The sequence below is a fragment of the Bos indicus x Bos taurus genome, chromosome 5, assembly GCF_003369695.1.
Source record: "Bos indicus x Bos taurus breed Angus x Brahman F1 hybrid chromosome 5, Bos_hybrid_MaternalHap_v2.0, whole genome shotgun sequence".
In the NCBI taxonomy this organism is placed as follows: domain Eukaryota; kingdom Metazoa; phylum Chordata; class Mammalia; order Artiodactyla; family Bovidae; genus Bos; species Bos indicus x Bos taurus.
The window spans coordinates 53,976,095-54,002,217 of NC_040080.1; the positions used below are offsets into that span (position 1 = coordinate 53,976,095).

The 26,123-nt window shown below is 40.7% G+C and overlaps 1 protein-coding gene across 10 annotated transcripts in view; it reads left to right on the top strand.

Moving 5' to 3' along the window:
• The first annotated feature begins 354 nt into the window (after positions 1-354).
• IGF1 (insulin like growth factor 1) overlaps positions 355-26,123 on the top strand; it is an 80,990-nt gene continuing 55,221 nt past the window's right edge. For 2 of the 10 annotated variants that reach the window (XM_027541958.1, XM_027541959.1), the window contains exons 1-2: positions 358-700; positions 5,173-5,332. In XM_027541958.1, the coding sequence (XP_027397759.1) occupies positions 638-700; positions 5,173-5,332 (223 nt within the window). In that variant the 5' untranslated portion in view covers positions 358-637. Of the gene's footprint in view, positions 701-2,427; positions 2,522-5,172; positions 5,333-26,123 lie in introns of those variants that run through there. The other 8 variants (XM_027541960.1, XM_027541963.1, XM_027541966.1 and 5 more) reach the window with 8 other exon arrangements.

Genomic DNA, 26,123 nt, shown 5'->3' on the forward strand with positions numbered 1-26,123 from the left:
CATTCTAGTTTACCCCAGTCGTTTGAGGGTTAAAATCATAGAGTAGGCTTGAGATGGTCTTTTTTTCATTTCTTGTTTTTTAAATTTTGTGTTGGCTCTGGAATATAAAATTGCTCGCCCATCCTCCACGAATATTCCTTTCATACGGGTAAGGTGTATTAGCAGATGTGTGTGTCTTCACGCCCGGTAGAAAGTTAATCAGAGGACAGCATCAGTATTTTAATGTCTGCTCCTCTTGTCACTAACACACATTCTTTTAAGGGAAAAAAATGCTTCTGTGCTCTAGTTTTAAAATGCAAAGGTATGATGTTATTTGTCACCATGCCCAAAAAAGTCCTTACTCGATAACTTTGCCAGAAGAGGGAGAGAGAGAGAAGGCAAGCGTTCCCCCAGCTGTTTCCTGTCTACAGTGTCTGTGTTTTGTAGATAAATGTGAGGATTTTCTCTAAATCCCTCTTCTGTTTGCTAAATCTCACTGTCACTGCTAAATTCAGAGCAGATAGAGCCTGCGCAATGGAATAAAGTCCTCAAAATTGAAATGTGACATTGCTCTCAACATCTCCCATCTCCCTGGATTTCTTTTTGCCTCATTATTCCTGCTAACCAATTCATTTCCAGACTTTGCACTTCAGAAGCAATGGGAAAAATCAGCAGTCTTCCAACCCAATTATTTAAGTGCTGCTTTTGTGATTTCTTGAAGGTAAATATTTCTTACTCTTTGAAGTCATTGGGGAATTTTCTTTAAATTGTGTACTGTTTGCTTCTGCTTAGAAATGTTCTTCACTTTAGAATTTTCATTGTTTCGGCACTGGGAGTTATTTATAAATTGCTGAATATGCAATTCTGTGGGATCTGAAAAAATAGCTCCGGGAGATAAATGCCTTTGCACAGATATCTGTATGAGTAAAAACTATTGCAAGGTACTTATGCTAAATCCTCCACTTCTTCAGGGCTTGAGTGGTGTCATTATAGAAGATTCCTTTAAATCCTGTCTATGGTTAAGGGCTATAGGGCATGGATATGAACTTTTGGATTTTTTTTGCAGGTGCAGATGTTTTATTTTTAAGACCATGTTCATGTGTATGTAGGACTGTGTGTGGTTGTGTGTGTGTGTGTGTGTGTGTGTAACTTGCCAGGACTTTTGATTACAAGGCATGCCACATACAAAGAGTTACGTTTTAAATGATATTAAAGCTTTTAAATATGATCTTTGGAGCTAAGGTCCCGGAACTCTCTGCACTTATGCCCAGAGAGTCAAAGTTAGAGTGAAGTTTCATTTGCTCTTCTGAAAAAGAACTCCTTAAGAACTCCTGCTGACCTTGCATATTCGGATAATTTAAACAAATGCACACTGTATATGGAAAGCGGAAACTTTCTAGCAACTGCTATTCCAAGTTTTTTCTTTTGAAGAGGACTCTCAGGGGCGAAGTTTGGACTTGGGGTTTTGTGTTGTAAAACGCGGATTTTGTATTTGGGATTGTAAAGTCTCTTTAGGTAAATTTGGCTAGCGTTGTCAATGCACTGACTTCGCCTTTCCAATAACTGGCCCTAGTTCAAGTTTCCATTCTCAGCAAAATTATATCTTTCAAGACTTGTATTTTTCCAATTTGCAAGCATTTTTAAGCTGCTGTCACTGGCTCCCCGATGCAATTGCCTGTGGGCTCAATTCATGATACGTCCCTACCGCTTAGTCCAGCACTCGTTTGCCGCTTTCAAGTACTCCACCACTACGACTTTTCTTAGTCAAGTCAGTGGCTTAGGAGTTAAGAATACATCCTTGTCGGGCACCTGATCCTGCCGCCCTTGAGATGCCAAGATGCACACTGGCTACCTTGCTTTTAAAAGAAATGAAGTCAGTATACACATATGCTATATGGTCTGACAGCTGGGGATTTTGTCTCCCTACTTAGACGATCCTAAAAGGGGCTGTGTGGTGTTATCTCTGCATTAATTACAAGTTTGGAAAACTCCAAATGAACTTTCCATGCTGTGTATGCTGAACTTTTCAGAAGTAGAGCTAGCTAGCCATAAGTTGTTGCTTTTTCCTGTACTTGGAGCAGGAAGTGGTTTCAGGGAGCTACGTGGTTCTTTCAAATGTAATTCAATGAGTAAAGGTGTCTGCCAGGCAGAGCTCACAAGCTGATTGTACTGTGAGTCTCAAGATATTTCCAAGTGTTTGAGTCAGAGGGAAGAGGGCACAGGGGAGGACTGGAGTTTCGGCCCCTGTCCAGGACGGCTACAATAGGCACACGATGGAAATCGGTGGCTTGATTGGGAAGAGAAGATTGACTCAAATCCCAGCCGTGCAATTTGTTTATTGTCTGAATGGACAAAAGGCAGTTTACCCAGGCTCATAGCATACCTGCCTGGGTGTCCAAATGTAACTAGATGCTTTCACAAACCCCACCCACAAAGCAGCACATGTTTTTAAGTCCTCAGTTTTCTATTCACATCAGTCTCATAATACCCACCCTGACCTGCTGTAAAAGATCTGGAACAAACAAAAATGGTTACACCTACAGTGAGTATTTTCTTGACTATTGCCCTCAAATTTTGCTGGGCATTTTTATTATAACCCAGACATCTGGAACCAATTGATATTCCATTTATTTAAGATAAAAAGAAAGGTTTTTAGAATTTTGGATTTGTAAATGATTTTTGAGAAAGAGTGCTCTGGAATTTTTTTTCTCTCTCTTCTCTTTCTAGTTCTTCTTTCATTTCTTTCTTTCAGATCTCTCCTTTCTCTCTCTTCATTTCGTGTTTAGAAAAATAAAAGGCCAAGGAAATGATGAACATATGGGGCCACTCATTTCAAACTTTTTAATTCCTAAGCAAGTTCTTTATTGTTTTCTTTTGGGGGAACATAATGTGATAAATTCTCTGGTTCTCTGTGGGTGTGATGGACTGTTTCCTGAACTAAAAGAAAATGCACTAGAGGTTCTATCTTGTCCTAGAACTATAAGTGCTGATATTTATCTGAGAACATAACTCAGCAAAAAGGAGAAAAAAGGAAGAAACAAAAGAGGGAAATCTGTAAAAAATAAATATTAAATTCTTAAATGCTAGAGACTGATAGGTATTGCTGAGTTTAAATGTGTTACACAAAAGAAATAGCTATTAAAAGTATAATGTTGACATCTAACGAAGTTCTCAATTCCCTAAGGCTTTAAGTTGAGTTCCTTTTTCCCTGGATTTCACAACAACTGAAGAACCTGAATGCATCTACAGTTGCAGGTGCTTTGCCTTAAGCTTCACCATTAACTCAATAGAGAAGGGAGCAATGGAGAAATAGGACTGGCAAAATAACATACGTTCTAGAACTGGCTGGTTGCCAGAGCGTGGGGCATGTTCTGTAAGATCAATTATGAGTGTTCTCTTTTGAAAAGGGCAAGGAAGTCCAGTTGGCTTGGACTTGTTGAGATTTCCACTGGAAATACTGAAAGGGAAAACTCCCACCAATTATTTTATAACTAAGAAAGATGAGGATTGGATGACAACTTGTTTCTAGCAGTCCCTGTGGCTTTGGCTATGTGGGGGTGGAGGGTTTCCATGAACAGGTCCTATGGAGAAAATGGAAGAAATTCTCCATCAAGCTTTCACCTCCTCTTCTATTTTATGTCTATTATTTATGATGATTTGCAAATAGAGGACGCTTTTCATCTTCAACTGTTTCACAAGCATTAACTAAATATTTACATTGTGTTAACGAGAATCAGGGGTTTAGGTTTTTCCCCAATTGCTGAACTTAAAGTCTGGCCACAAAAATGGAAATCTTAATTACAGTGATGGAGCAAACTTTGCCACTGATGTAGAGAGCCATTAAGAGTCCAGGGAGGGCAAGGAAGGTGGTCGGAAAATAAATGACTGATCCTGTTTCTTTGAAAGTGATGGAGTTGAATGGACCTGCCACCACTGGGAGGTTCAGAAAAGCCTCTTTTCATAATGATAGTTTCCAGTTTAACTCTATGACCTTTTGATAGGGTCCCTGATTTAACATCCTGTCACTGACTCTGCTGATGCTGCTGAAAGTAAATGCATCTGAGAGGGATAAAGCTACTCACCTTGGGAGGCTTCCTAGAAGAAACCACATCTTTGTGCCACAAGTAGCAATGTGGAAAAACTTAATGATCACCTTTGCATTGTTTCACTGCTGAGAGCAAGGATGGAGACTTGAGCCACAGGAATCCTGCCTCTGGCAGGGCTGACAGTTGGCTGTCTGTCACTGGCTAAGTCAAGCCAACCAGGGGTCTCTGCTATAAAAAGGATACAGTGACACTTAAGTCCCTCCAACAGATGAAGTCAGAATTCCTGAGACTTAAAAAAAAAAAAAAAGACTTTTGCAGGTTTTGAGCCCAGTTCCCTGTTCGTGGAAGGCACTGCCTACACGTGTGTTGATCTGACATTGAGCTTGACACAAGGGGCTTTAGAATGCAAAAGGAGTCGGGTTTACTTGCCATACACCAGTTTCATTCTGAAATTCTCAGATGTTTCCTGTTCCTGGTTTTTAACTTTTACTTGTAGTTGTTAACTGCTGATGTTCTTCAGGTAAGAAATCTCTCAGTCTCTCTTTCTCTCCCTCTGATTCTGTCTCTGCCTCTCTTAAGTAGAAAAAAAAAGCTATAATGATATATAGTATTTTCACAAGTTCTTTTTCAGCTGCAGTAAATTCTCTTTAATCAGTAGCTGGGGAATGACGTTCTGGTTAATTTAATATTCTGGTCAGTAATGGATGCACATGCCATCTGTGGATGGCCAATTTGAGAGAATTTAAATTAATAAAACATATCTGGTGCCAAGTCTGGACTGAGCACAAATTAACCTTTGATGATTCCAGCGGTTTACCAGGATCTCTGAGTGGTGTGCAATAAAAGCATCTTTCACCTTCACACATTAAATGTTTCAGGACATTTATCTCATTGAATTGTAATAGGAACCCATAAAGAAAGGGTTCAAGAAGGACTTCCCCAAGGTTTCACAGTAGCAAGAGGATTAAACTCAGATAGCATGATGCCAAGACCTGCTCAGAGGTCACTCACACACCTTGTTGCACTCCTGAGGGCATAGTTTTGATTAATAACAGGAATGCAGAGCTGGGGTAAAGGCACCCTTGACTTGCCCCCACTCCCCTGGCAAGGACCCAGGAGGAAGATGACCCTCCTTCTGCTTTTTCAGCAGGTGAAGATGCCCATCACATCCTCCTCGCATCTCTTCTATCTGGCCCTGTGCTTGCTCGCCTTCACCAGCTCTGCCACGGCGGGACCCGAGACCCTCTGCGGGGCTGAGTTGGTGGATGCTCTCCAGTTCGTGTGCGGAGACAGGGGCTTTTATTTCAGTAAGTAGCCTCCCTCTCGCTGCTCTGTGGATTTACAACTGCCGGAGTGTGCGAAGAACTGAATGACTGCCTGTGGCTGGCAGCCGTCCTCAGTCTCCGAGATTCCTCACCTTAATGCGAGCCTAGTGTTTCAGCGGGGCCGTGGCACGTTTTGCAGATTTTGGATGGAATTTTCCTCTTTAGCAGTTTGTCTTTTAACTACTTCCCACTAGGCTTTCCCGCAACTATTCTGCTCTGCCCTCACTATTCCATTCCTTCCGGGGAAAAGACAGGACAAAATGGCCCTGGGGGGTTGAGGTTTTGGTTTTCCAGATCTGTGGGTGCACATAGCAACGTATGTGAACGTGTAGGGATGTTTTAAGTGCCAGGTCACTTGGAGGAAACTAGGAAGGTGGACTTGGCAAAGGGGCACATCCCAGATGTCTCCATGTGACATGAAATCACCCCGAACAGACAGAAGGTGAAAGTCGCTGAAAGGCACATTTGCAAAGACACAGGCTCTTGCTCAATGCAAACTGAAATGCTGAGTTCATTTGCCCTCCGTTCACACTGACCTTGAGGCTTTGTTGTTGCCTTCCTTTGATGTCACCCTTCTCTGGGGCTCTCCAGTGATGTCTCCATCTGGAAAAGGGTTTCTGACAAGTGCAAGGTCACTTATCCCATAAGTAGGTCTCAGGTGATTAAAAAGTCAACAGTCAATAAAAAGTAGACAGCAAGTCCATGCTTGCGGATAAATAATAAACACACACGGGAGTCCCTGCTGCTTGAGGGAATGGATCACTTAGAGAACACACCTCAGAGGCATCTGGCTCATGTATGTTACAGGACACTGAGTGATGGAAAGCCAGATGCTCGTTCTGTTTAATTCTTTGCAAGTTTAGAGAGTTTCAGGAAACTGACACTCAGGTCTTCAGGACCGTGAATCATTCTTAGAGGTTCATGTGGCTTAAGTGTAGACAGCTTACCTCAGTTACCCACTAGGCTTTGAATAGCTCCTGTGATGACTCACACACTTCCAGTCTCTCTCTTCTTCCCAGGAAGGTGTGTGTGTGAGAGAGAGAGACTGGAAGGAGGTGTCTGTGAGTGTAGCAGTCTGGGATGGGTAGGGAGAAATGGAAGGAAGAAGTTGATAGGCATGTTGATGGTCTGTACTCATTGTAGATTCGGTGACAAATGGCTTTTCAACAACTAGTGACAGAGAGTGAGACGTGCTTTCTACTCTTTAAATGGGCAAATTCCCACTCTCTGTTTCCAGCCAACGCTTTGAGTGAGTTCATTTATTTTTCTGGCAATAAAGCAATTCTATCCCATTCTCTGTTTCTGTGCAGACGAATGAGTTCATTTGGTGAGTGCTTTTCGAATAGCAGACCTGTTTTACCTTCAGAATATCTGGCAGAAGGCAAATGTGTCACATCGACATCACCCAGCGATGGCTTGTCACTACTCTTTACTTTGCTACTACTGATCCACATTTTAAAAAATGGATAAGTGGGTCTCAGTTATTATGCCCAAGAGGACCTTTTTTTTTGCTTTGATAATCCATTTGTGCCATTTCCTTTTATCCAGTTCACTAGGTGATGGCCGAGCCCCCAAGTGTCTTGGGTTATGTGCCAGATTGAATTGCCACATTTGATGTGACATGCTCCAGGATTTCCATGCACAGTGCATGGAAACTGGATCTTTCTATGACTGTGATGCTTACAGTTAAATGACAAAAAAATGAGAAAGAAAAAAAAAATTTGATCCCAAGTTACCCTTTGATACTTATATATGTTCACACAAAGAATTAAGGGTATTGGACAACTATGATGGAAACTGATTTCAACTCACTGGAAGGCATTCTATTACTCAAATGATCAGATTTTATAAATGTGTTTTAATTCTATCTTAATAATTTGAAAGGGGAAGGTTCTACATGGCAACTCTTAATGTATAGAATATAACTTTGGATAGAAGGTGGTTTTATAAATTGTGTTTTATTATTGAGAGTCTAGGTTTCCTAAGTTCTGGTTTATAGCACTCTGTGACAATGTAAATTATTTGTCTGACATAAACTGTCATGCACAAAATTGTTCTTGTTAATTTTCTAGTCAACTGGACTAGCCTTTTTGCCCAAGAGAAGTTAACCCCTTTAAATCATTTAATTCAGAACATTGATGGAACCTCTGCTATGTGTAAGACACAGTACAGGCATGAGTGAGATACCTAGAAATGAATGAGAGATTAACTTTGCCTTCAAGGAACTCACAGTCTAGTTAGGAGGTTAAAAAAAAAAAAAAAAAGTATTATCAAGTATCATAGAGGAAAATAATCATGGAAGAAAAATGCAATCCTTATGCTTTTCCTAAATACTTTTCCCATTTTTAAAATCAGGTGACCAAGATCTACCCTCTCAATGGGCTCCTTGATACCAAAGGCCAGATTGTTTACCATTGAATCCCAGTATCTAGCTCAATGCCTGGCTGATACAGCTGCGGCTCAAGTTTGACTGTTGAACTGGCAGGACTGAATTGAATTGAATCCCATTGAATGTAATGGCATGACTTGTTAGGGATCTTAGTCTTTAGAATCATCAAGAATTAAGTTTGTCAGGTACTTTGGACAATCCTTTCTGCCTCATATTTACCCAACTATTCGATAAAACTTTATATCTTTTCAACTGAATACAATGTATACCAACAATGACTTAGACGAGACATTTAGATCCTCCCTAAGCTACATTGATGGTCTGTTTCATGTCTGAGCCAATTATTCTTCAGGCATTAACTGTTGTCAACAAATTTTATTGAGTTTCCTTTTTGTCCCTTGAGATTTACTGTGTGTGAAGAAGTCAGCTTTAAGCATTTACAGCCTTTGAAATACTTTCTAGAGGAAAGCAGTCTTCCCTACCTCTACCCACTGTCAATTGACTCTTATTATTGTTTTTACCCCTTTCAAAGTTTTGTTGTGGCTGCGTGCTTCATTTTAAGCTGCTTCAAATCCATTTTGAATGTATGGATTTTTTCTAACTGTGGAAGGGGGTTTCTGATCTTAGTTTGAAATGCAAACATTTAAAAAAATGTTACCTCCAAAACTATCTTTTTTACTGGGCCAGAATATTTAACAAGGGGAATTTTTAACCCTATTAAGAGGCAGAACTGTCCTGAATAACTTTTTCTTTTGGCGGGGAGGCCGGGGCGGGGGGGGGGGTGGGGGGCGGTAACACTTATTTTGTGTCGATCAACCCAATGTTCTAAATGAGTTCCTATTTCTCTACAAGCCTAAGCTCCACTAGAGCACAGAGCATGCCACCTTCTCAGTTATCTGTTTTGTAAACATCTTCCCAGCATAAGTGCAAAAGTTCCTCTATAATTAACACAGCTTCACCAGACATTACATGCAATGAAAGTTGCAAAGAAGAGCTAAGTACTGATTCTTCCCTATATATCATAGTAAGAGAGCATGTCAACCAGTCTTGTACTTTCATAGTCTTGGGAGAAAAATGGTGGCCTAATGGAGTTGGCACATTGGGAAAGAGCTAGCTATTATCTTTCCAGATTGATGGAGGAGGCTCACAGAGAGCAGTTTGTCACAACCTTGCTGTGCATGGACCAGAGCAAGAGGAAAAGAGCTTCAAGGAAAATAGGAAAAGTTCAGCTTGCCATAGATACTATTTTTGACAGTCATGGTGATTAACCATTTTAACATATGCTTTAGAGGCTTGTGGAATTTCTCTCCTTGAAGATACTTTAAAAATTGACAGACAACCAACCACCTGGAATGGTTTCAATTAAGAGCAACTAAAAGAAAGCGAGTTTCTGGGGTCCTTTTTAGTTTTAAGAGTCTATAAACAGTCCCTTAAATAAACTGTATATGCTTTATCTCCACGGTCTGGGAAAAAGGAGAAGTAAATCAATTAGAAAGGAAAGTTGGATACCCTTTTGGTTAGTCCAGATTTATAGCTTTTGTAAAATATACTTCCAATGCATACTTATTAAGAACAGGTCTGAATAAATGAATGGCATTCTTCATGTGTTAAACCATACTGTTTTATAAAGAGTTTAAGTAAGACTTTGCAATGAATTTCATTGTTATTGATTGCAACAACCTTCCTAGATTGAGGTTATTATTATTAACTCAAGCTTCTTTCATTTGAAATATAGTGCTCAGAAAACTGCTCCCAGACCTGTCATTCATTAGCTGTATGACTTTGGCAGGCATTTAAACTTCCTGGGCCAAAATGTCCTTGTCTATAAAACAAGGGGATTTTGTTCAAGTAAATGACCTCTTCTAACTTTTAACAGACTCATAGTCTAGGTTGTAATTAACAAGGATTTGGTACTATTCAAGAAAGGAGAATCTTGGATTCAAATAGTGACCAAAGAACATTTTAGACTCCTTTATCTTCTTCACATAGTTTCTGTTCATCTCCAGATAGGGGACCCCACCTACTTAAAGCAAGAGAAGCCAGTGCCTTTGTTTTATTTTTGTTTTAAGCTGAGTTCCAACCCCTCAGGGATGGAATACAAGCTCAGACATGACCAAATACATGCAAGTCATCTGGCCAAAGAAGCACACATCTCGTGAAAACAGATTGCCATTTTTCTTTGCTAGGAAGGACTAACTGACAGTTCTCATCTTCACGTTTTTTCAGTCTCCTGAAAGTAAGGACAGTTAAGTAGGTCAGTTTTTAACTGCTCTTTATAAATTAGAGGTGCAGATTGAATCTATAGTCTTCTAAACCTTGACTAAAAGCCTTTTCCCGGGCTTTTAAGACTGCCTATCCAATTAAAGAAGAGAGTACAGCACTGGGAACACCCAAAGACACACTCAGCCACCATTAGCATTGAGTGGGGCATTAGCATTAGCTTTGAGTGGGGCTGGATTTGAGCTACACCATTTGCATTCCTTGGCTTGGCACCCCTTAGACCTCCAGCTATGCACTTGTGTGACAGCTGGTCAAAGTTAGAGGTACAGTCACTGGCTGTGACTTTCTCTTTGAAGCTAATTGGAACATGTGGGATTTGACCTTGGCCCTGGGCTTCCCTGGTGGCGCAGAGGTTAAAGCGTTTGCCTGCAATGCGGGAGACCTGGGTTTGATCCCCAGGTCCGGACGGGAAGATCCCCTGGAGAAGGAAATGGCAACCCACTCCAGTATTCTTGCCTGGAGAATCCCATGGTCGGAGGAGCTTGGTGGGCTACAGTCCACTGGGTCACAAAGAGGCGGACATGACTGAGCGACTTCACTTTCACCTTCACTGGTCTCATTAGCACCACTAAGCTAACAGGCCACAAATATTCTTAAAGAGAAACAGTGAGTTTTCATATTGACCTTCACTAGTGGCTACTACTCTTTAAATATGCCCAAGAGGACTAGTCTGGGCAACCAAGGGACTTCTAAGAAAGTGATGATTTCTGTGCAAATTTAGAAAATATTGCAATATTGCAAATGCAATAATTTGCATTTTTCTGATATGGTCAAGCACCTCAAGACCATCTTCTCCCTGATGAACAGTTACAAGAAGCAAGAGAGGGAAGGAGTCAAGGCCAAGTGTGGTCTCTACTGTCAAGAATCCAGGATGTGAATTCTAGCTCTGTAACTTACTTGGTGGGTGGCATTGAGCAAGTCACTTAACCTCTTTGTTCTTCAATTTCCTCATCTCCAAAACAAGGACTACCTCACAGAACTGGTTAATCTATTAGAACATATTAAATTAGAATAGTGCCTGGCACATGGTAGGCATCATAAACACATTAGCAATTATACTTATTTATTCTCTTCTGGGATCAGTTACAGAGTCTACTGCAAATGTCTGGGCAGCCCAATTCATTACACATTCATTTCTCTTGATGTGTGCTAAGTTGCTTCAGTCATGTCCAACTCTGTGAAATCCTATAGACTGTAGCCTGCCAGACTCCTCTGTCCATGGGATTCTCCAGACAAGAATACTGGGATGCATTGTCATTTCCTCCTCCGAGGGATCTTCCCAACCCAGGGATCAAACCCGGGTCTCCTGCACTGCAGGCAGATTCTTTACCATCTGAGCCACCAGAGAAACCTATTTCTCTCTATAGGGGCAGCCGATAAAACCTGTTGTTAATAGTAACACTTACAGTAGTATCAGTAGCACAAAGGATGTCTTATGCTTGACTAGTATTTGCATTTTTTCAAAATCCAATTGTAGCAGCTCTCTCACTTTGTCTTTACCCCAGTCTTAGATGGTAAAAATCATTGCTTCACTGGACAAGTGAGAAATGTGAGACATAGAGAGTTTGTGGTTTACCTTACTGGGTAGATCCAGAACCAAAGCAAGGTCTCCTGCGTCCAAGAAGCACGTACATCTGCCCATTCACATTGTTTAAAGGTCCAAAGTGTTGCAGTGTAGAGATACGCTTCCAAAAAGCCTTGGCATCTTCTGGGAGAGCAGGAACAGAACCCCTGGGGGCGCAGTTGATTTTGAACTTCTTTGAAAGGAGACTCAAAGGAGACATCCATGGAATGACCCTACAGTTTACCTTCTAGAAAAACTTAGGAAATACTTATAGAATTTCTTCAGGCTGCACAAGAAAAGTTTCTTTGATTAGAAGCTGCTGCCATTTGAGTCCCTTGCCTTCACAGACTGGACTCCACTCAGATGGCACACTGCAGCTCCCCATTGAGCACATGGATATGTCTTATGATCCAGGGGACTCCTTCCTCTGGCCAACTTCAACTTTTCTTCTTTCTTGGCCACCAGACCTCCAGTGCTTCTTTCCTAGTGGCTATGAGTTCTGCTGTTTTTCCTCAAAGACCTACTGAAGAAGAACTGTTTGTTGGACCAGCCATCTCCCTCTGGGTTTTATAAGAGAGGTGGTAAAGGAGAAGTGGTCATAAGGCAACATAAGCCCGAGAGTGAGCCAGGCAGAAGTGTCTTCCCCAACTTGACCATGAAAGGAGCTGGGGAAGGTTTGGATGGGAGGCTTGCACCAGTGCAGGTGCCTCTCAACCAGTTACTTGAAGACTATCAGTATTGGAAGGTCTCAGATGTTCCTGGCTGGTAGGCTCATAGCTCCATTTTGGATCCAGAAGAGTGTTGGTGTTTTCCAAACAGCTGGGTCTCTGTATACTTAGTCCAGACATCATGGACCATGCCAGTATTTCTCAGGGCCTCTGTAAAGAGCCAACCTCAAGCCTCTAGCTGACTTTCTTCTGATTTCAGAGCCTACACCAAAGAATCAGACACTCTGCAAACAGGCAGGCAATTTTTCCCAAGGAGATTGCTCATTGTTCTTCATAATGGGCTACGAAACCTTTGCCCTTTTATGCAGCCAGAGTCTTTGACAACCATGGTGGCAAAAAATCATTCCTGTACTGAGCTGCTGCCCTGGCAGAGCTCCATCCTACACCTCTCCATGGAACATCAGCAAGCTCTTACATCACAAAGAATTACTTTTGGTTGCCTGGAAAGTTCAAGTCCCCAGGCCTTATTAGCTGTTAGACTAAGGAGATGACAACAGAACATTTCACTTGTCTTTATCTATATGTGAGATCATGTTTAAAACATAGCAAAGAGCTGTTATTTGACGTGTGATTCTTTAAGTGCAGTAAGTTGTATGCTTATTTAATGCATTGTTTAGTCTCACATTGGCTAAAGCCCCTTAAAGAAGCACTTGGCAAGCTCTGGCCTTTCATTCTTGGCATAGCTGCCCCTCTTACTTTTTCACTGAACCTTAAATGCCACGAAAAACCCTTCACTTACTTTACATCTGGCATATTACTTTATGCAATTGGCAAGAACTTTTGCACATGGCCCTCTGCATTTGTCCAAAGGTAATTAATGGCTTTGCAATATTTGATCAGCAGCAGCATGGACACAAAGAGAAGTTGTGCAATCAGCAGAGACCACACAGTCTTTTAAATGAAAATCTTTTTTGCATTAAATGCTCGGGCGTTGTGCAGGGATAAGGGTTTCCATGCCAAAAAAAAGAGAGAGAGAGAATGGGCATGCTGAAGTCCCCGGGAAGATACCCAAGAACCTGATTCTTGATTAAGTATATATCTCTGTAATAAAACTACCAAATTGTTCACAGAAAGTAAAATCGAAGATTGCTGTAAGCTTGGAAGGCCTTGAAAAATAATCTAGTCAAACACGAGAAGTTAAACTCAGAGAGAAGGGACAAGTCCAAGGTCATGCCCCTGCTAATTAGTGCAGAAGTAAGAAGGAGGAGATACTCTTGATTCTGTTTCCTGATTTCATGCTGTGTTCCACCTTTATCTGTGATGGACCATGCTTATGTCTAAGTTACCCGATAAATTTCAATGCCTTCAATCAGTCTCACCCAAATGAACATAGATCTTGGTGATGCTCTCATTCCAATAAATTTCCTGAGATTGAAGTTAGAGAGTTCAGAGAGTGAGAGACTGTTACTCCCTTGCTGTGGAAATGTGTACAAACCAAAGGTATCCCCTGCCTTTTTCCTATACCATACACTTGGCCTTTCAATGTGCCTGGGGCATTCCAAATCCACTTCAGGTCATGATTTAGAGTATTATTATATATTATATTATTCTGACTCTTTGGTCACTCTCTCCAATGTCAACTTGGGTAGAACTGCTTTGGAATGACTTAGCAAAGCTGTGCTCCTGGAAAATCTGAAACAGCCTGACGAGTCATTGGATCAGCTTCTTTTCTGGAGATTTCTCTGACGGCCCTAAGCCAAAAGAAATTTACACCTGATTTTTTTTTTTCACATTTCCAAGCAAATCCTCTATGAATCTCTTCAGATTTTTCTTCTTTCACCTGTGGTCTAGCTGAGGTCCTAGAAAGGCTGTTGGAAGGGTCTTTTAAGCTTTCAGATGGGTTAGTCATAGAGTCAATTCTGTGAGTGTTTCTGAGAAGATGGTCCTACCTCTGTGCCATTTACCCTGATGAAATGCGTCTTTCATCAGAGGCAAGTGATGAAGAAAGTCTGTGCTGAGCCAACCTACATGCAACCTACTCTTGATAATCTGTGAAACTAGGGAAAGGAGCACGAAGGGTGGGAATTCTGGATTCAGCTGACTTGGGACACTATATATATTTCAGCCTCCTCACTCCTCCTTCCTTCCTGCCTCCAGCCCCAGCCCTTTTGTAAGACCAAGTGGCATGTCTTAACATGCTACTTTATTCTCCCGCTCCCTACTCACCTCCCCCAGCAGTGCCATGGGCAACAGGATTTCTCAGCCTCAGCACTATTGACATTTTAGGCCAGATAATTTTTTGCTGGTGGAAAGGGACTGTCCTGTGCATTGTAAAATATTTAGCACCATGTTTGATTGACTTCTACCTTCTAGATGCCAGAAGTCCCATCCTCCAAATTGTGATAATCAAAAATCTGTGCAGGTGTTACCAAAATCCCCTGGGGAGGCAGGTGGTGCAAAATTACACCTTGTTGAAGACTACTGGACTAGAGCTGGCTCCAGAAGAAGAGCAGCCAGAGAGATGGGAAAGCCATGAGTGCAAGAGACACACAAACTAATTATCAGTCACTGGCTAATGGGGTCTGTGGTTCATTGCCCAGAGTAGAGCAACAAGAAGAATTACTGGAGTTTTGAAAGCTTCTCTCTGAAAATAAAGCTCTCTTCCTATAGGCTACCAATAAAAAAAGGTGTTTGCAAGCCCTCCTTTTCGTCTGATAGCTATGGAACTCATTTATTTTAGTAACAGCAGTATGGGAAGGCAGAAATGAGAAACATTGTGTGCTTAGAAGTTTGAGTATGACAACTTGGAGTAAATGAAAAAAAAAAGTGGTTTTTCTTTGACTTCAGTATTTGTGGCTGTTCCCTTCTTGGTCATAGGCTTTCAATTCAGAGTTTAAAAGCCTGGTTCCTTTTCCCTGCCTGTATCTTTCCTATTTGAGTACCATTATAGTCATTTTATTATCTATAAACAGACCCACCAGAAAGCAGAAACAGATCAATAAAGTATTGCTTTGGAAATCAGAAGTTCCACATTTGGGGCTCACCCAGCCCCCTTACTTAACAGCTGTACGCTCTTGGAGAAGCCACTTAATTTCCTTGGGTCTTATATTCCTCACTTTTAAAATAAGAATAAAAATACTCTACCACAGAGTTCTTTTAGGGCTCATCTATAGAGGGGCTTTGGAAACTGAGAGAGAATCCAAATATGTCACTGTTAGTGGACCGAATTGAATAGTGGTTTGACTTTAGCCTTTAGTGACTTTGAACCATTAGTTCAATGGTTCTGCAATAATTACAGTGGAGAAAAGTTCATTTGGTAGTATATCTTCTCAACCTAATTAATTAAAAATAAAAGCATGCTGGTATCTTCTATTACCTATCACTTTGAATTTAGACCACCCAAAAGTCTATTAATGGATCTTCAGAATGCTTACTCAGTATTACTGTTTATATCCTTATTGGAGAAAGTATTTAAAAAAACAAACAAAACAAAACAAAAAAAAAAAAATGGGACCTATCACTTTACCACACTGAGCTTGCTCAAAGAGTTAGTTTCCAGATAGTGGTTAGGTAGTCACTGAGGTACCACATGTAAGCAAAAAAGATTTCCATTCTCCCAAGTCAGCTACTGGTGATTTTTGCTTACCCTCAAAGAAGCAATGCTCAGCAGAGGGAATATACTCAGTAATCAGAAAAGTATCTTTGTACTCGCAGTATCTTTGTCCACCTCAACTGCTTCCTTATCACAGTCTGACTTAGAAGAATTGAATTTTTTGTTTGAGCATGGCTTTGGTGAAATAAAAGTTCTGAGTCTGATCACCATATGGACCTGTGAACATGTGGTTCTTCTAGCCCAGAGGCTTTACATACAGCCACTCCTAGAGACACAACATTTGATGTAGAAACCCACAGTCAAATACTGGTTACTGCTGCCATGAATTATCCTTTCTTTTGAGTTCTTTCAAAAAAAAAAAAAAAAAAAACCCAGAGACTAAGTTTTAAAAGTTTTTTTCTGTCCTTTGCAGCATGCAGGGCACTTAATGAAACTCCTTGACTTGATGTTTAAAAAGGCATTCCAAAAGCTATCTCCTTCTACCAGTCCCCAGGGTATACCCCATGACTTTGCATTTGCTACTGCCACCATTGTGGATCTGAGACTGAAGGTATAGAAGGAAAAATCTACCTGAGGTGTCACCCCTTGGGATTCCTTAACTGTGGCCCCAGTGGAAACTTCTAGATCAACAGTAAGCTAATTCTAGTCAACAGGGAATTTTTAAGAGCTATCATAGGATTCCGCACAAATAGATTTCACCTATGAGAATGGTTTTGAGAACAGAACCTCCATTCAATTCCTCTTTCTTACTTCAACTGAGGTAAGCATACTAAAAGGAGAAGTGGCAGGCAAGGGAAGATATGTAACAAATGGTATATTCCTGGCAAATAAATCCTAAGGTAGGTATAACAACAAGAGCACCAGCCTTCAGAGAACACAAGTGCTTTCTCCTTACCAAAGTATAACTGAAGAACTGGAGAGCTAGGAAGAACCATATAGAGCAATCTGGTTCAGTGTTCTCACTTCCCGGATGAGGGAAACAAAAATCCAGAAAAAACATGATGTGCATGAGGTCACAAAGCATGCTGATGGGAAAGCCAGGACTGTAATTCAGTCACCTCACCCTTCTGTTTAGGGCTCTTTGCATAGCTGGATGTTTTAAACTTAACCTTGGTAAACCCATATGAAGGTAGCACTAGTAACCACAGTTCATAAACTCAAAGTGAACAGCTATGTCATATTCTTCTGGTGTCACGCATCGGAAGAGTCTTTGAAAAGTTAAGCCCTTAACCACTCACAAGAACTTTTCCCCAATTTCTATCACCCATTTGGATAATATTATCAAGTCTTTTTATCCCAAATCTGATCAATCTGACTGTAGGACTATGGATCTTCATAGACTCTAGTAGTTTGATGGTTTGCAGGCTTAAAACAAACAAAAAGGGAAAGAATGAATTTCCGTTTTAGAGGCCATTTTAAAGTCACATTAGCAAGTTGATTGGTTGATGCATTTTGTGTTGCTTGTTAACTCAGAAGCTACCCAAAACAAAAGGTATTCTTGATGCATTATTTCTGTCTCTAAACATTCCTGACTTGCTAGTCTTCCATGAAGGCCTTCCATGAAGAAGCTTAAATTTTCCTACGTATTTTGAGTTTTATGTTTCTTTCCATTAAAGTTTCCAGCCGTTCATAGACATATTTAGTTTGGCAGAAGGTAGTGGTGACTCATGGAATGAAGAAATTTGAAAGCAAAGCTACTGAAATGGATCTAATTTCTTTTTTTGGGTAATTTGGGAGTGAGCAATTGATAATTTGTCTAATTTTTCCTGGTTTCATCAGCTGCCATACTGCCAAATATTTGTTCCATATGGATGCTTTGTTATTCCTGAAACATGTAACAAATTTCAGCTGCAACTATATCTAATATGGTCAAAGGGTAAGACTATTGTTGGCTCATTTTCTCATTGTTTTTGGCTGGACACCCTCAATCAATGGCTATTGAGTGAAAAAGCAGGATCATATTGAAACCATTTTCAGCATGTTCCTTCCTATGGATCCAACCATTTCACTCTGAGTTCGTCAAGCACAGCAAATGTTCTCTATTAAAGGGATGGTTATGTTTTAGGCATAGATGCCACTGCCAGCTAATTTCATTCACCTAATAATTCCACTGTCTCCATTTGGTATAGAGATGCTTTTGGCTCTCCAAAGTGTCCTTCTCTGAGTCCTGCTTCTCACTATAGAACAGATATTTGGGGATAGATTTTGAGAAGATCAATGACCTACTCCCTCTGTAGGCATTATTTCAGGGTTACTTTAAGAGAGACATCCTGAGAGCCCTGAAACATATGAATCATAAGACTTGTAAAAGTATTAGTGCCACAAATCTGGCTGGCATTTCTGCAGATTACCAGTACTTTGCATGCAATTATGGAGATCTCCCTTACCAGAGAAATCAGACAAGGATTCAGTAATGTTGCTCTCAACCACCATCAAAAATGGCTAAAGATACAGAAGGACTTATTTCTGGCTGGTTCTGAAGTAGGCACTGATCACTTAGTGTCTTAAAGTCATTCCATGGGTAATTGGTTTCAATCAATAAAAATGATTTCAATGCTGCCCTGCAAAAATAGCTAACATAATGAACAAAACAGTCTATTTCTTAGAATAAGCCAGACTTCACTGAAGGCCAGGGAAAGTGTTTTGTGACAAGAAATAATCTCTTATTAATGATGGGAAAATTGGGTTTAAGTAACAAATGTTACAGTGTCACATAGTAAAACTACAGGTTAGTGTAGCAGGATCTAGAGTCTTGCTACTCAAAGCCAACTGAGAGCTAGTTAGAAATTCAGAACCAGGGGCCCTACCCTCAACTAATTGAAAGAAAACCTGCATTTTAGCAAATACCCAAGAGATTTTATGCACATAAGGGTTTGAGGAGCCCTGGTCTACCGAATCACAGGAAATAGCAAATACCTGCTGACTGATAGCTCTCTCTCTCGTCTAAGAGAGAGAACACAAAATATTCAGATCTGGACTTTCACTAAGGAGTTGAAGAATGGTGTTGGGGCCAAACTTGCTTGTGATGGTTAGCAATGTATATGCTGATTCGACAGTATCAAGTCCTAATCCTCTGAAGTTGGTGGAGCCTTTCCTCAGAGGAAATATAGAACTGCTCCACGCATAACCCCACGGCCTGACCTTCTGTGAACTGGAAATTGGAACTCCTAATTGCTGTGGCTGCAGTTTCCAAACCCATCACTGGGGCCAGGAACTGAGGTCCAGGCCTTAAGATCTTGCCAGTTTCTTTTTCAATAGTTACATTTTTAAGAACAGCCAAGCAAGAGTCCTTTAAAAAAATATTTCTAATTGCATGGAGGGGAGAAATGTGTGTTTTACTCATATCGTATTGCTGCCTTTGTCATCCTCAGCCAGGTTCTAGCATTATTTCTTCTAACTTCAAGTTGATTAGTTCCATTAGGACTCCCATTGGGATGTAAGAGAAATAGTTTTAAACTAAGAAAAAGTGGGTTTCTGTCACTTACTGAGAGGTGAGGGGTAAACTTTAAATCTGCTTTTCAAAGGGACAGCTGGTTCCCCAGTTGATAGCCTTCAGTAGACCCGTTCTGGAGCTGGGCTGTTTCCCCAGGATGAGCCCGTTAGTGAAGGTCTGGTTATTTGAAAGACATGGCTTCCTCAGAAAGACACGATGCCTCAGCTGGGTAGGTAGAAGTGAGAGAAAGCCAGTTTGTAACTTCTCTTCCTTGAATGACACTAAAAGAAAGGGAGTATTTGCACCGAAGAGTCAAGGAATATTGGATTTACTCAGAGCTCTTCCAGGAAATAGCTTGATAAATTTGGTGATTAGTCCCACGAGTCTTCAAACCTGTCTCCACTGGAACAATGATATTAGGATGAACCAAGACAGTCTGCTTCTGAAATGGGATTATTGGGATCTCTTTTCACAATTTTCCAGGAGTGGGGGAGGGGAATAAGCCATGGATAGAATGTTCATATTTTTTCACAAACATTTTTCTTAAAATTTAAGTACCTGCCACGTCTTCACTGTATTCAACTCTAGGATAAGGTGGTATTTGACTTAGCTCACACATATATATATTGAATTCATTTAGACTTAAACCCACAGCATTTTAACACAACAATATTGCTGACTCTTTGGCACTCTACCCATTGAAAGAATGTTGACAAGATAATTTCTAAGACCTTTCCAGAACTGACATTTATTGTTATTTCGTGGAAATGTGTAAAAATCTTTAAGGGATCTAACTGGATGTGAATCATGTATATTGCCTTATTAGCATTCTTCTTTCATTGCTGTTGTTCAGTACTTTAGTAAAATGTATGGATGTAAAATTATAGCACTAACTAATCAATTCCATTATAGCATCATTGGCTAGTCATGTGCTCTGTCCTAAGCAATACCCAGGGGAGGATATAGCCATGCCTTCAAAGAAGTTTCATAATAGCAAATAAGGACTCATTATATATCAAGTAAAAAATATGTACTGGCATCCATTTATAATCACATCCCTCAATGTGGTTCTGCAAAGACTTGCACTGTAATAGTTTTTCTATCATATTCATTGTGCTATCAAATTGGTATCACAGTGGATTCTTTCTGGACTTGGACCTTTATGCATTTTCTCATTCTCATCTCTCATTATCATGGCACCATAATTGGGTCCCTGCAGAATTTCATTGAACTTATTATGAGATACTTAATATCATGACAACTCCAGATTAAATTGCACAGGAAATCAGCATTGTAAAAGGATCTTAAATAAAGTCCTAGTAAGCAACTTAAAAAATTATATCAATCAGACAACCCCAAGCTTGACTCAGACAGGAATAATTCTCCCCTATTTTATTCCAGTCCACTTGACTCACTGAGTGCTTTCTAGTTAGCAAAACATGAAATGATGAAAGGAATGAGTAAGCACTGCCTCTACCCTCATAGAGTTAATACTCTAGAACAGATGTCACCAAATGGTCCCAGACCCTACCCCCACCCCACCTGAACCTAGTCAACAAACACGTTCTCTTTGATCTACTTGATACGTTTTTCAAATTTTGAAATTTTAAAAATCAAGAGATTTTAAATAGAGATGAAGATTAACAGCTTCCCTTGAAAAACTGGGTGATCTAACTTTGCTGTCTGGTGTTCCTGAGTGGCAGCTATAGGCTAGAGCCTTCTAAGTGGAGTATGTGCCCCTCCAGCTGATCACAATTCCTTAGGGCAGGGATCCCCAACCTCTGGAATCTACTGCCTGATGATACAGGGTGGAGCCGATGTAATAATAATAGAAATAAAGTGCACAATAAAGGTGACACACTTGAATCATCTCGAAACCATCTCCATCCCCTGGTCCATGGAAAAATGGTCTTCCAGGAAACCAGTTCCTGGTGCCAAAAAGGTTGGGGACCACTGCCTTACAGGCTTGATTTATTCATCTATGTACCCATATGGCCTCAGCATACATCGATCCCTGACACTCATGTTCCGGATATACAAGATTTCCTTGGATACCAATCATATATCCTTCTTTTTATTCAATTCAACACTCAATTCTTGCTTGTATACTGTCACCCAGGCACTAAGATAGCCACTGCCAATGCATATGAATAAGATACACGTCTTATTTTTAACAAACTCTGCAGCTCTCCTCAAACATAGCAAGAGTACAGTTCAGGTAGCATTGAAAAGACAAGAAAATCCTCCTGGTAAAGAAAAAACCTAAATCTGAAAAACTGGACATTCAATAATTTAGAGATCATCAAAGAGATATTTCTTCAAGAGCAAGTGGAGTTTTTGGTCAGTGACCTTGTAAAGCAGGAAAGGCCAGGTTCCCAGCCAGAGCGATGGACAAGTTGCACAATCACTCGGAGTGTTTAGGACAGTGGAGACCATCAAACCCAACTCTTCAGACAAAGCGAGTTGTAGCATTGTAGTTTGTTTTGCACCAAGATCCAGAACAGCTGTTACCAATTCGCTGGAAGATTACACATGTGTGCCTCCTTCCATTCCCATCACTGTTGAGGTCCCCCTCATCACTCACCAAAACTATTGCAACAGCTTCCTCAGTGATGGCTTTGTGTCCAATAGTGCTTGACACCAGCCATCCCACCCATGAGATTAATCTTCCTAAAGCCCAGTCCTAATCACTTTATCCCTCTTCTAAACAATTTCCAGTGACCATTCGTGGCTAAGTAAATTGAATCCAAACTCCACAGCTTGATGGTAACGCATTTTATACAAGGCCTCTATCTAACTTCCCAAATGTATTTTTGTTTGTAATGTTTTGTTTCTAATGTCTATCTAGTGTTTCCCTACAGCAGTGTTCACAAACTGGCAGTCTGTAAGTGATATCTAGTCTCCAAAAGTATTTTGTGTGGCAAATACAGTGTTTTCATGAAACTGAATTATCTGTCAATATTTACTAGATGACTCTTTCCTCTAGATTGGCACATATTTTCAGCTTTACCAAAATCCTCACCATTCTCTATTACCTTATTCTGGTCCACTTCACTCCTTTATATGACTTGTGTGGCTCTGATAGGCATCTGAGTTTACATATGCCCCCCACATATTCCAACATCCGACCTAGATGATTTACTACCACACGTTTTATTTTCCTGAGATTTCCTCCTGTTCCTGTCTTAAATGTCACCTCCTCTGTAACATTTTCTACCAGATGTTAACTCCCTTTCCTCTGAATAGCAATAATATTCCTCTAACAACACATAATCTAGCCTATGTTGTGTGGGGTTTTTTTATTGAGTATTCATGCTTTATGCCGTCTAGTTAACTAAAAGTGCCTCAAAGGTGAAAGCCATTGAGTCCCACCTACCCCCCTGCACACAGATGGCACAGGCTGCGTTTGCACGGAATTAATTAAGTTGTCCATTTTCCTTTGGCCTGTCAAGCCCGTAGTAGTTGTGTGTACCCATAAGAAGGCAGTAACCCAGTTGACAGGCAGGCATGGCTGAGTTGGAAGACTCCTGTGGACTTTTAGGCATTTTCAAGTAGGGAGTGAGAAACACTGTCTCTAAGGGGAACTACTGAGGGAATGTAGGTAAACAGAACATGATCCTTTTCATTGGAAGCTGCTGTGATCTTCAAATTAAATCACTATCACATGTCTCACAAGGAACTTCAGCAAACCTTTTGTATGCTCATTTTGTGTCAGAATTACAGGAGTCCATCCATTCCTGGGGGCCTGGCTGAAAGAGTGAATTGAGCCAGCGCCAGGTAGAGAACAAATGCCCCAGGAAAAAAACAAAAAACAACAAAAACGAAATAGAAAGACCTCTGCATACTACACACTGAAATGTCTATTTCTAAAGTTACTGAATGCCTAGAAAGGTGTTCTCAGTCCTGCTTGCCTTGGCAGAAGGGCTGTCAACAAGTTACAAGATTATGAAGTCAAAACTCAGTGACTTCAGCAATGGATCCAACCATTTTGATCAAAATGATCAGTTGTAAACTGTGGACTAAAAAATAAGAAAGCCACTCTTCTTAAGCGTAATTTAATTCAGCAGTGTCTTCTGGACAACTGTGTACCCAAGATAGTGCTAGAAATCAAGAAAACTGAAACAAGGAAGCCAGTAGAGACAACCAATATAAATGGGCTAATAATTAATGGACAACTAATTTTAACTTATGAAATTCTCAAAGTATGACATCAAACCAGCCTTAAGGTTGTCTTCAACCTGCTTAAGAATGTAGCACTTACCCATGTGTAGGAGTCATCATCAAACAAATCTGAAAGCAATAAAATAAATAATAAATACAAACATGGCATTTTTTTTCCTATTCCTCCAGAACATGGCCGATTTCAAATCATGTCTACAAATGAAGACCAAGGATTTTCATTTTCCTCTCCCTATCTACCATCTTATGAGGTTTTCCACTGATATTTAAAAGTAAGGTGGAATTTTTCACTTTTATGTACCTTCTATCTGCCTGGGTTCTTGACTAGGTAGACGTATGAATGAGTTATATTGCCAGAGAGAGGCCAGAAATAAGGGCAAACAAAGTGCTTTGACTTTGAGTTGATGGAAAGCTCATGGAAGAACACTTCCTTTTGTGGAGTTCTTTCCAACTGATGTCCAGTGACAACCCAATGACAGTTCCATTACAAGTTCCACGCAAATTCTACCTGGAGTCATGAGTTTCCCCCTCCCACCTGATCCTCTGTATCCCCTAGTCCAGATAGGATCTGACCTAAAGAACATGGGCACCACTGATTCCTTTTCTTTCAGCACAAGAAATCCTCAAAGCAGGGATTTTCTGAATTAAACAGAAATTCAACTATGAATGCCTGGGTATACTTGAATATTTCTTCTGTTACCAAAGAGATATTAGGTATTAGAAGAAGCTCTGAATTCGAGGTGAAGAGACCCTGAAGAGACTTGGCTTTGTTGAGTATAACCTGGGTACCTTTGGGCAGTTCTCTTGCTTGTAAAATGGGTACAGTCAGCCCTTCCCTGCCTCCCAAAAGGGTTTTTGTGAGTATCAGTTTAGATAATACCCATGGAGTCATCACAAAATGCTCAGGGAATCAAGGCCAGCTATAAGCTTCCAGAGATAATTTGAAGGAAGTGTTGTTTGAATGGCTTTCCTGATGGCCTGCAGTGTGGAAAACCTAGGTTCAATCCCTGGGTCAGGAAGATCCCCTGGAGAAGGAATGGCAATCCACTCCAATATTCTTGTTTGGAAAATTCCATGGACAGAGAAGCCTGGCAGGCTACAGTCCATAGGGTCACAAAGAGCTGGACACAGCTGAGCGAAATACCTACCTGATCTAGACTGGAGTACATACTGAGGTTGCAAGTGGGTTAGCCAGGATGGCATTCAATTCCTGCATCCTCCTTGAGAGCTTCCTCTGCAGCCATTCCTTTTTGGGGCATGTGTGCTTTCTGTGCACTGGAATTACAAGGGCAGAAGCAGGAATAGCTGTATTATTGGTCAGTGCTTCTCATAATCCACCATCCCGTGAGTAAGGATAAGAGGTTAATTAAATATATCTCTCGGGCAACAGAAATGATCAAGGCTGTCCCTGGAACACAGTTGCTTCAGAAAGTAGGCTTTTGTTTCAGAGAAAATCTCCCACAGAGAAACATAGAACGCCAAAGAGAACTATAAATAGGACTATCATTTATGTCAATTATAAATAGATTTGCTCCCTTTTGATTAGAAGATTAATGCTAGCTGAAAGTCGGTAGTTGAACAGAAATGAGGGAAAAACTCCTGACAAAATATTATGACACGCTAACAGTTAGATTTGATACCTTTTCCTCCCTGTGGTATTTTCTCTGATTTTCCCTAAATGAAGACTCTCTTCTCATTTGAGTTTAGAATTTAGTTGTTAGTCTTTGAACTACATTTGTTCATACTTTAGCAGCTCCTCAGGATCTCTCCTTACCATCCTGATTAGAACACACACACACACACACACACATACACACACACACACACCTTTTTTAAAAAATGGAAAAATTGACTATCAAAGTTAGGAATTCAAAAAGGGCAAAACTCGTCCCCCAGACACCTCTCAAGAAGGTCACCACGCTCTATTACCAAAGTTCTCCTTTTCACAAAGGAGACTCTTTCCCGAGTTACTGTGTACATGTAGTTCCTCAGCTATTAACATATTAGCAGTGAGCATAATGACTAAAGGGGTAAAGTAAAAGATCAGTCTATGAAGGGTCCCAAACCACAGGTTGCAGTTACTGAGCACATGGTCAGATATGCGGTCATTTTCTCTCATTCTGGAGGGAAGAACATGCAGAGGGATCCCAGCTCTGCAGGCCTACTTAGCCAGCTCCTTGTCCTCTGCTTATGTCTATGACTCATCTCTTTCCAGGGCCAGGGAGAGAAATGGCAGCTTCCCATCCAAGCTGTCTGCCAGGTTCATCCTGGGACGAGGGTTTGTGGATGGAGCAGCAGGGTACCTCCATCCTGTACCAGGCGCAGTGGAATGCAATAGACTGCATGTCTCCCGCCTGCTAGGGTGAGGCGATGGAAAAAGTCTTACCTGAGTCCACCCACCTTGCCTCATGCAAGGTCTTGATGCCAGCTATCCAGACTCAGCATTAAGAAAGAGGCTGTAGGGAACTCTACTTAGTGCTGTGTGGTGACTTAAATGGGAAGAAAATCCAAGAAAGAGGGGATTTATGAATAAGCCTGGCTGATTCACTTTGCTGTACAGTGAAAACTAGCACAACATTGTAAAGCAGTTATACCTGATAAAAAGAAAGAAAGAGGCTATATATAGGTAGAGATAACTGGGAGGAAA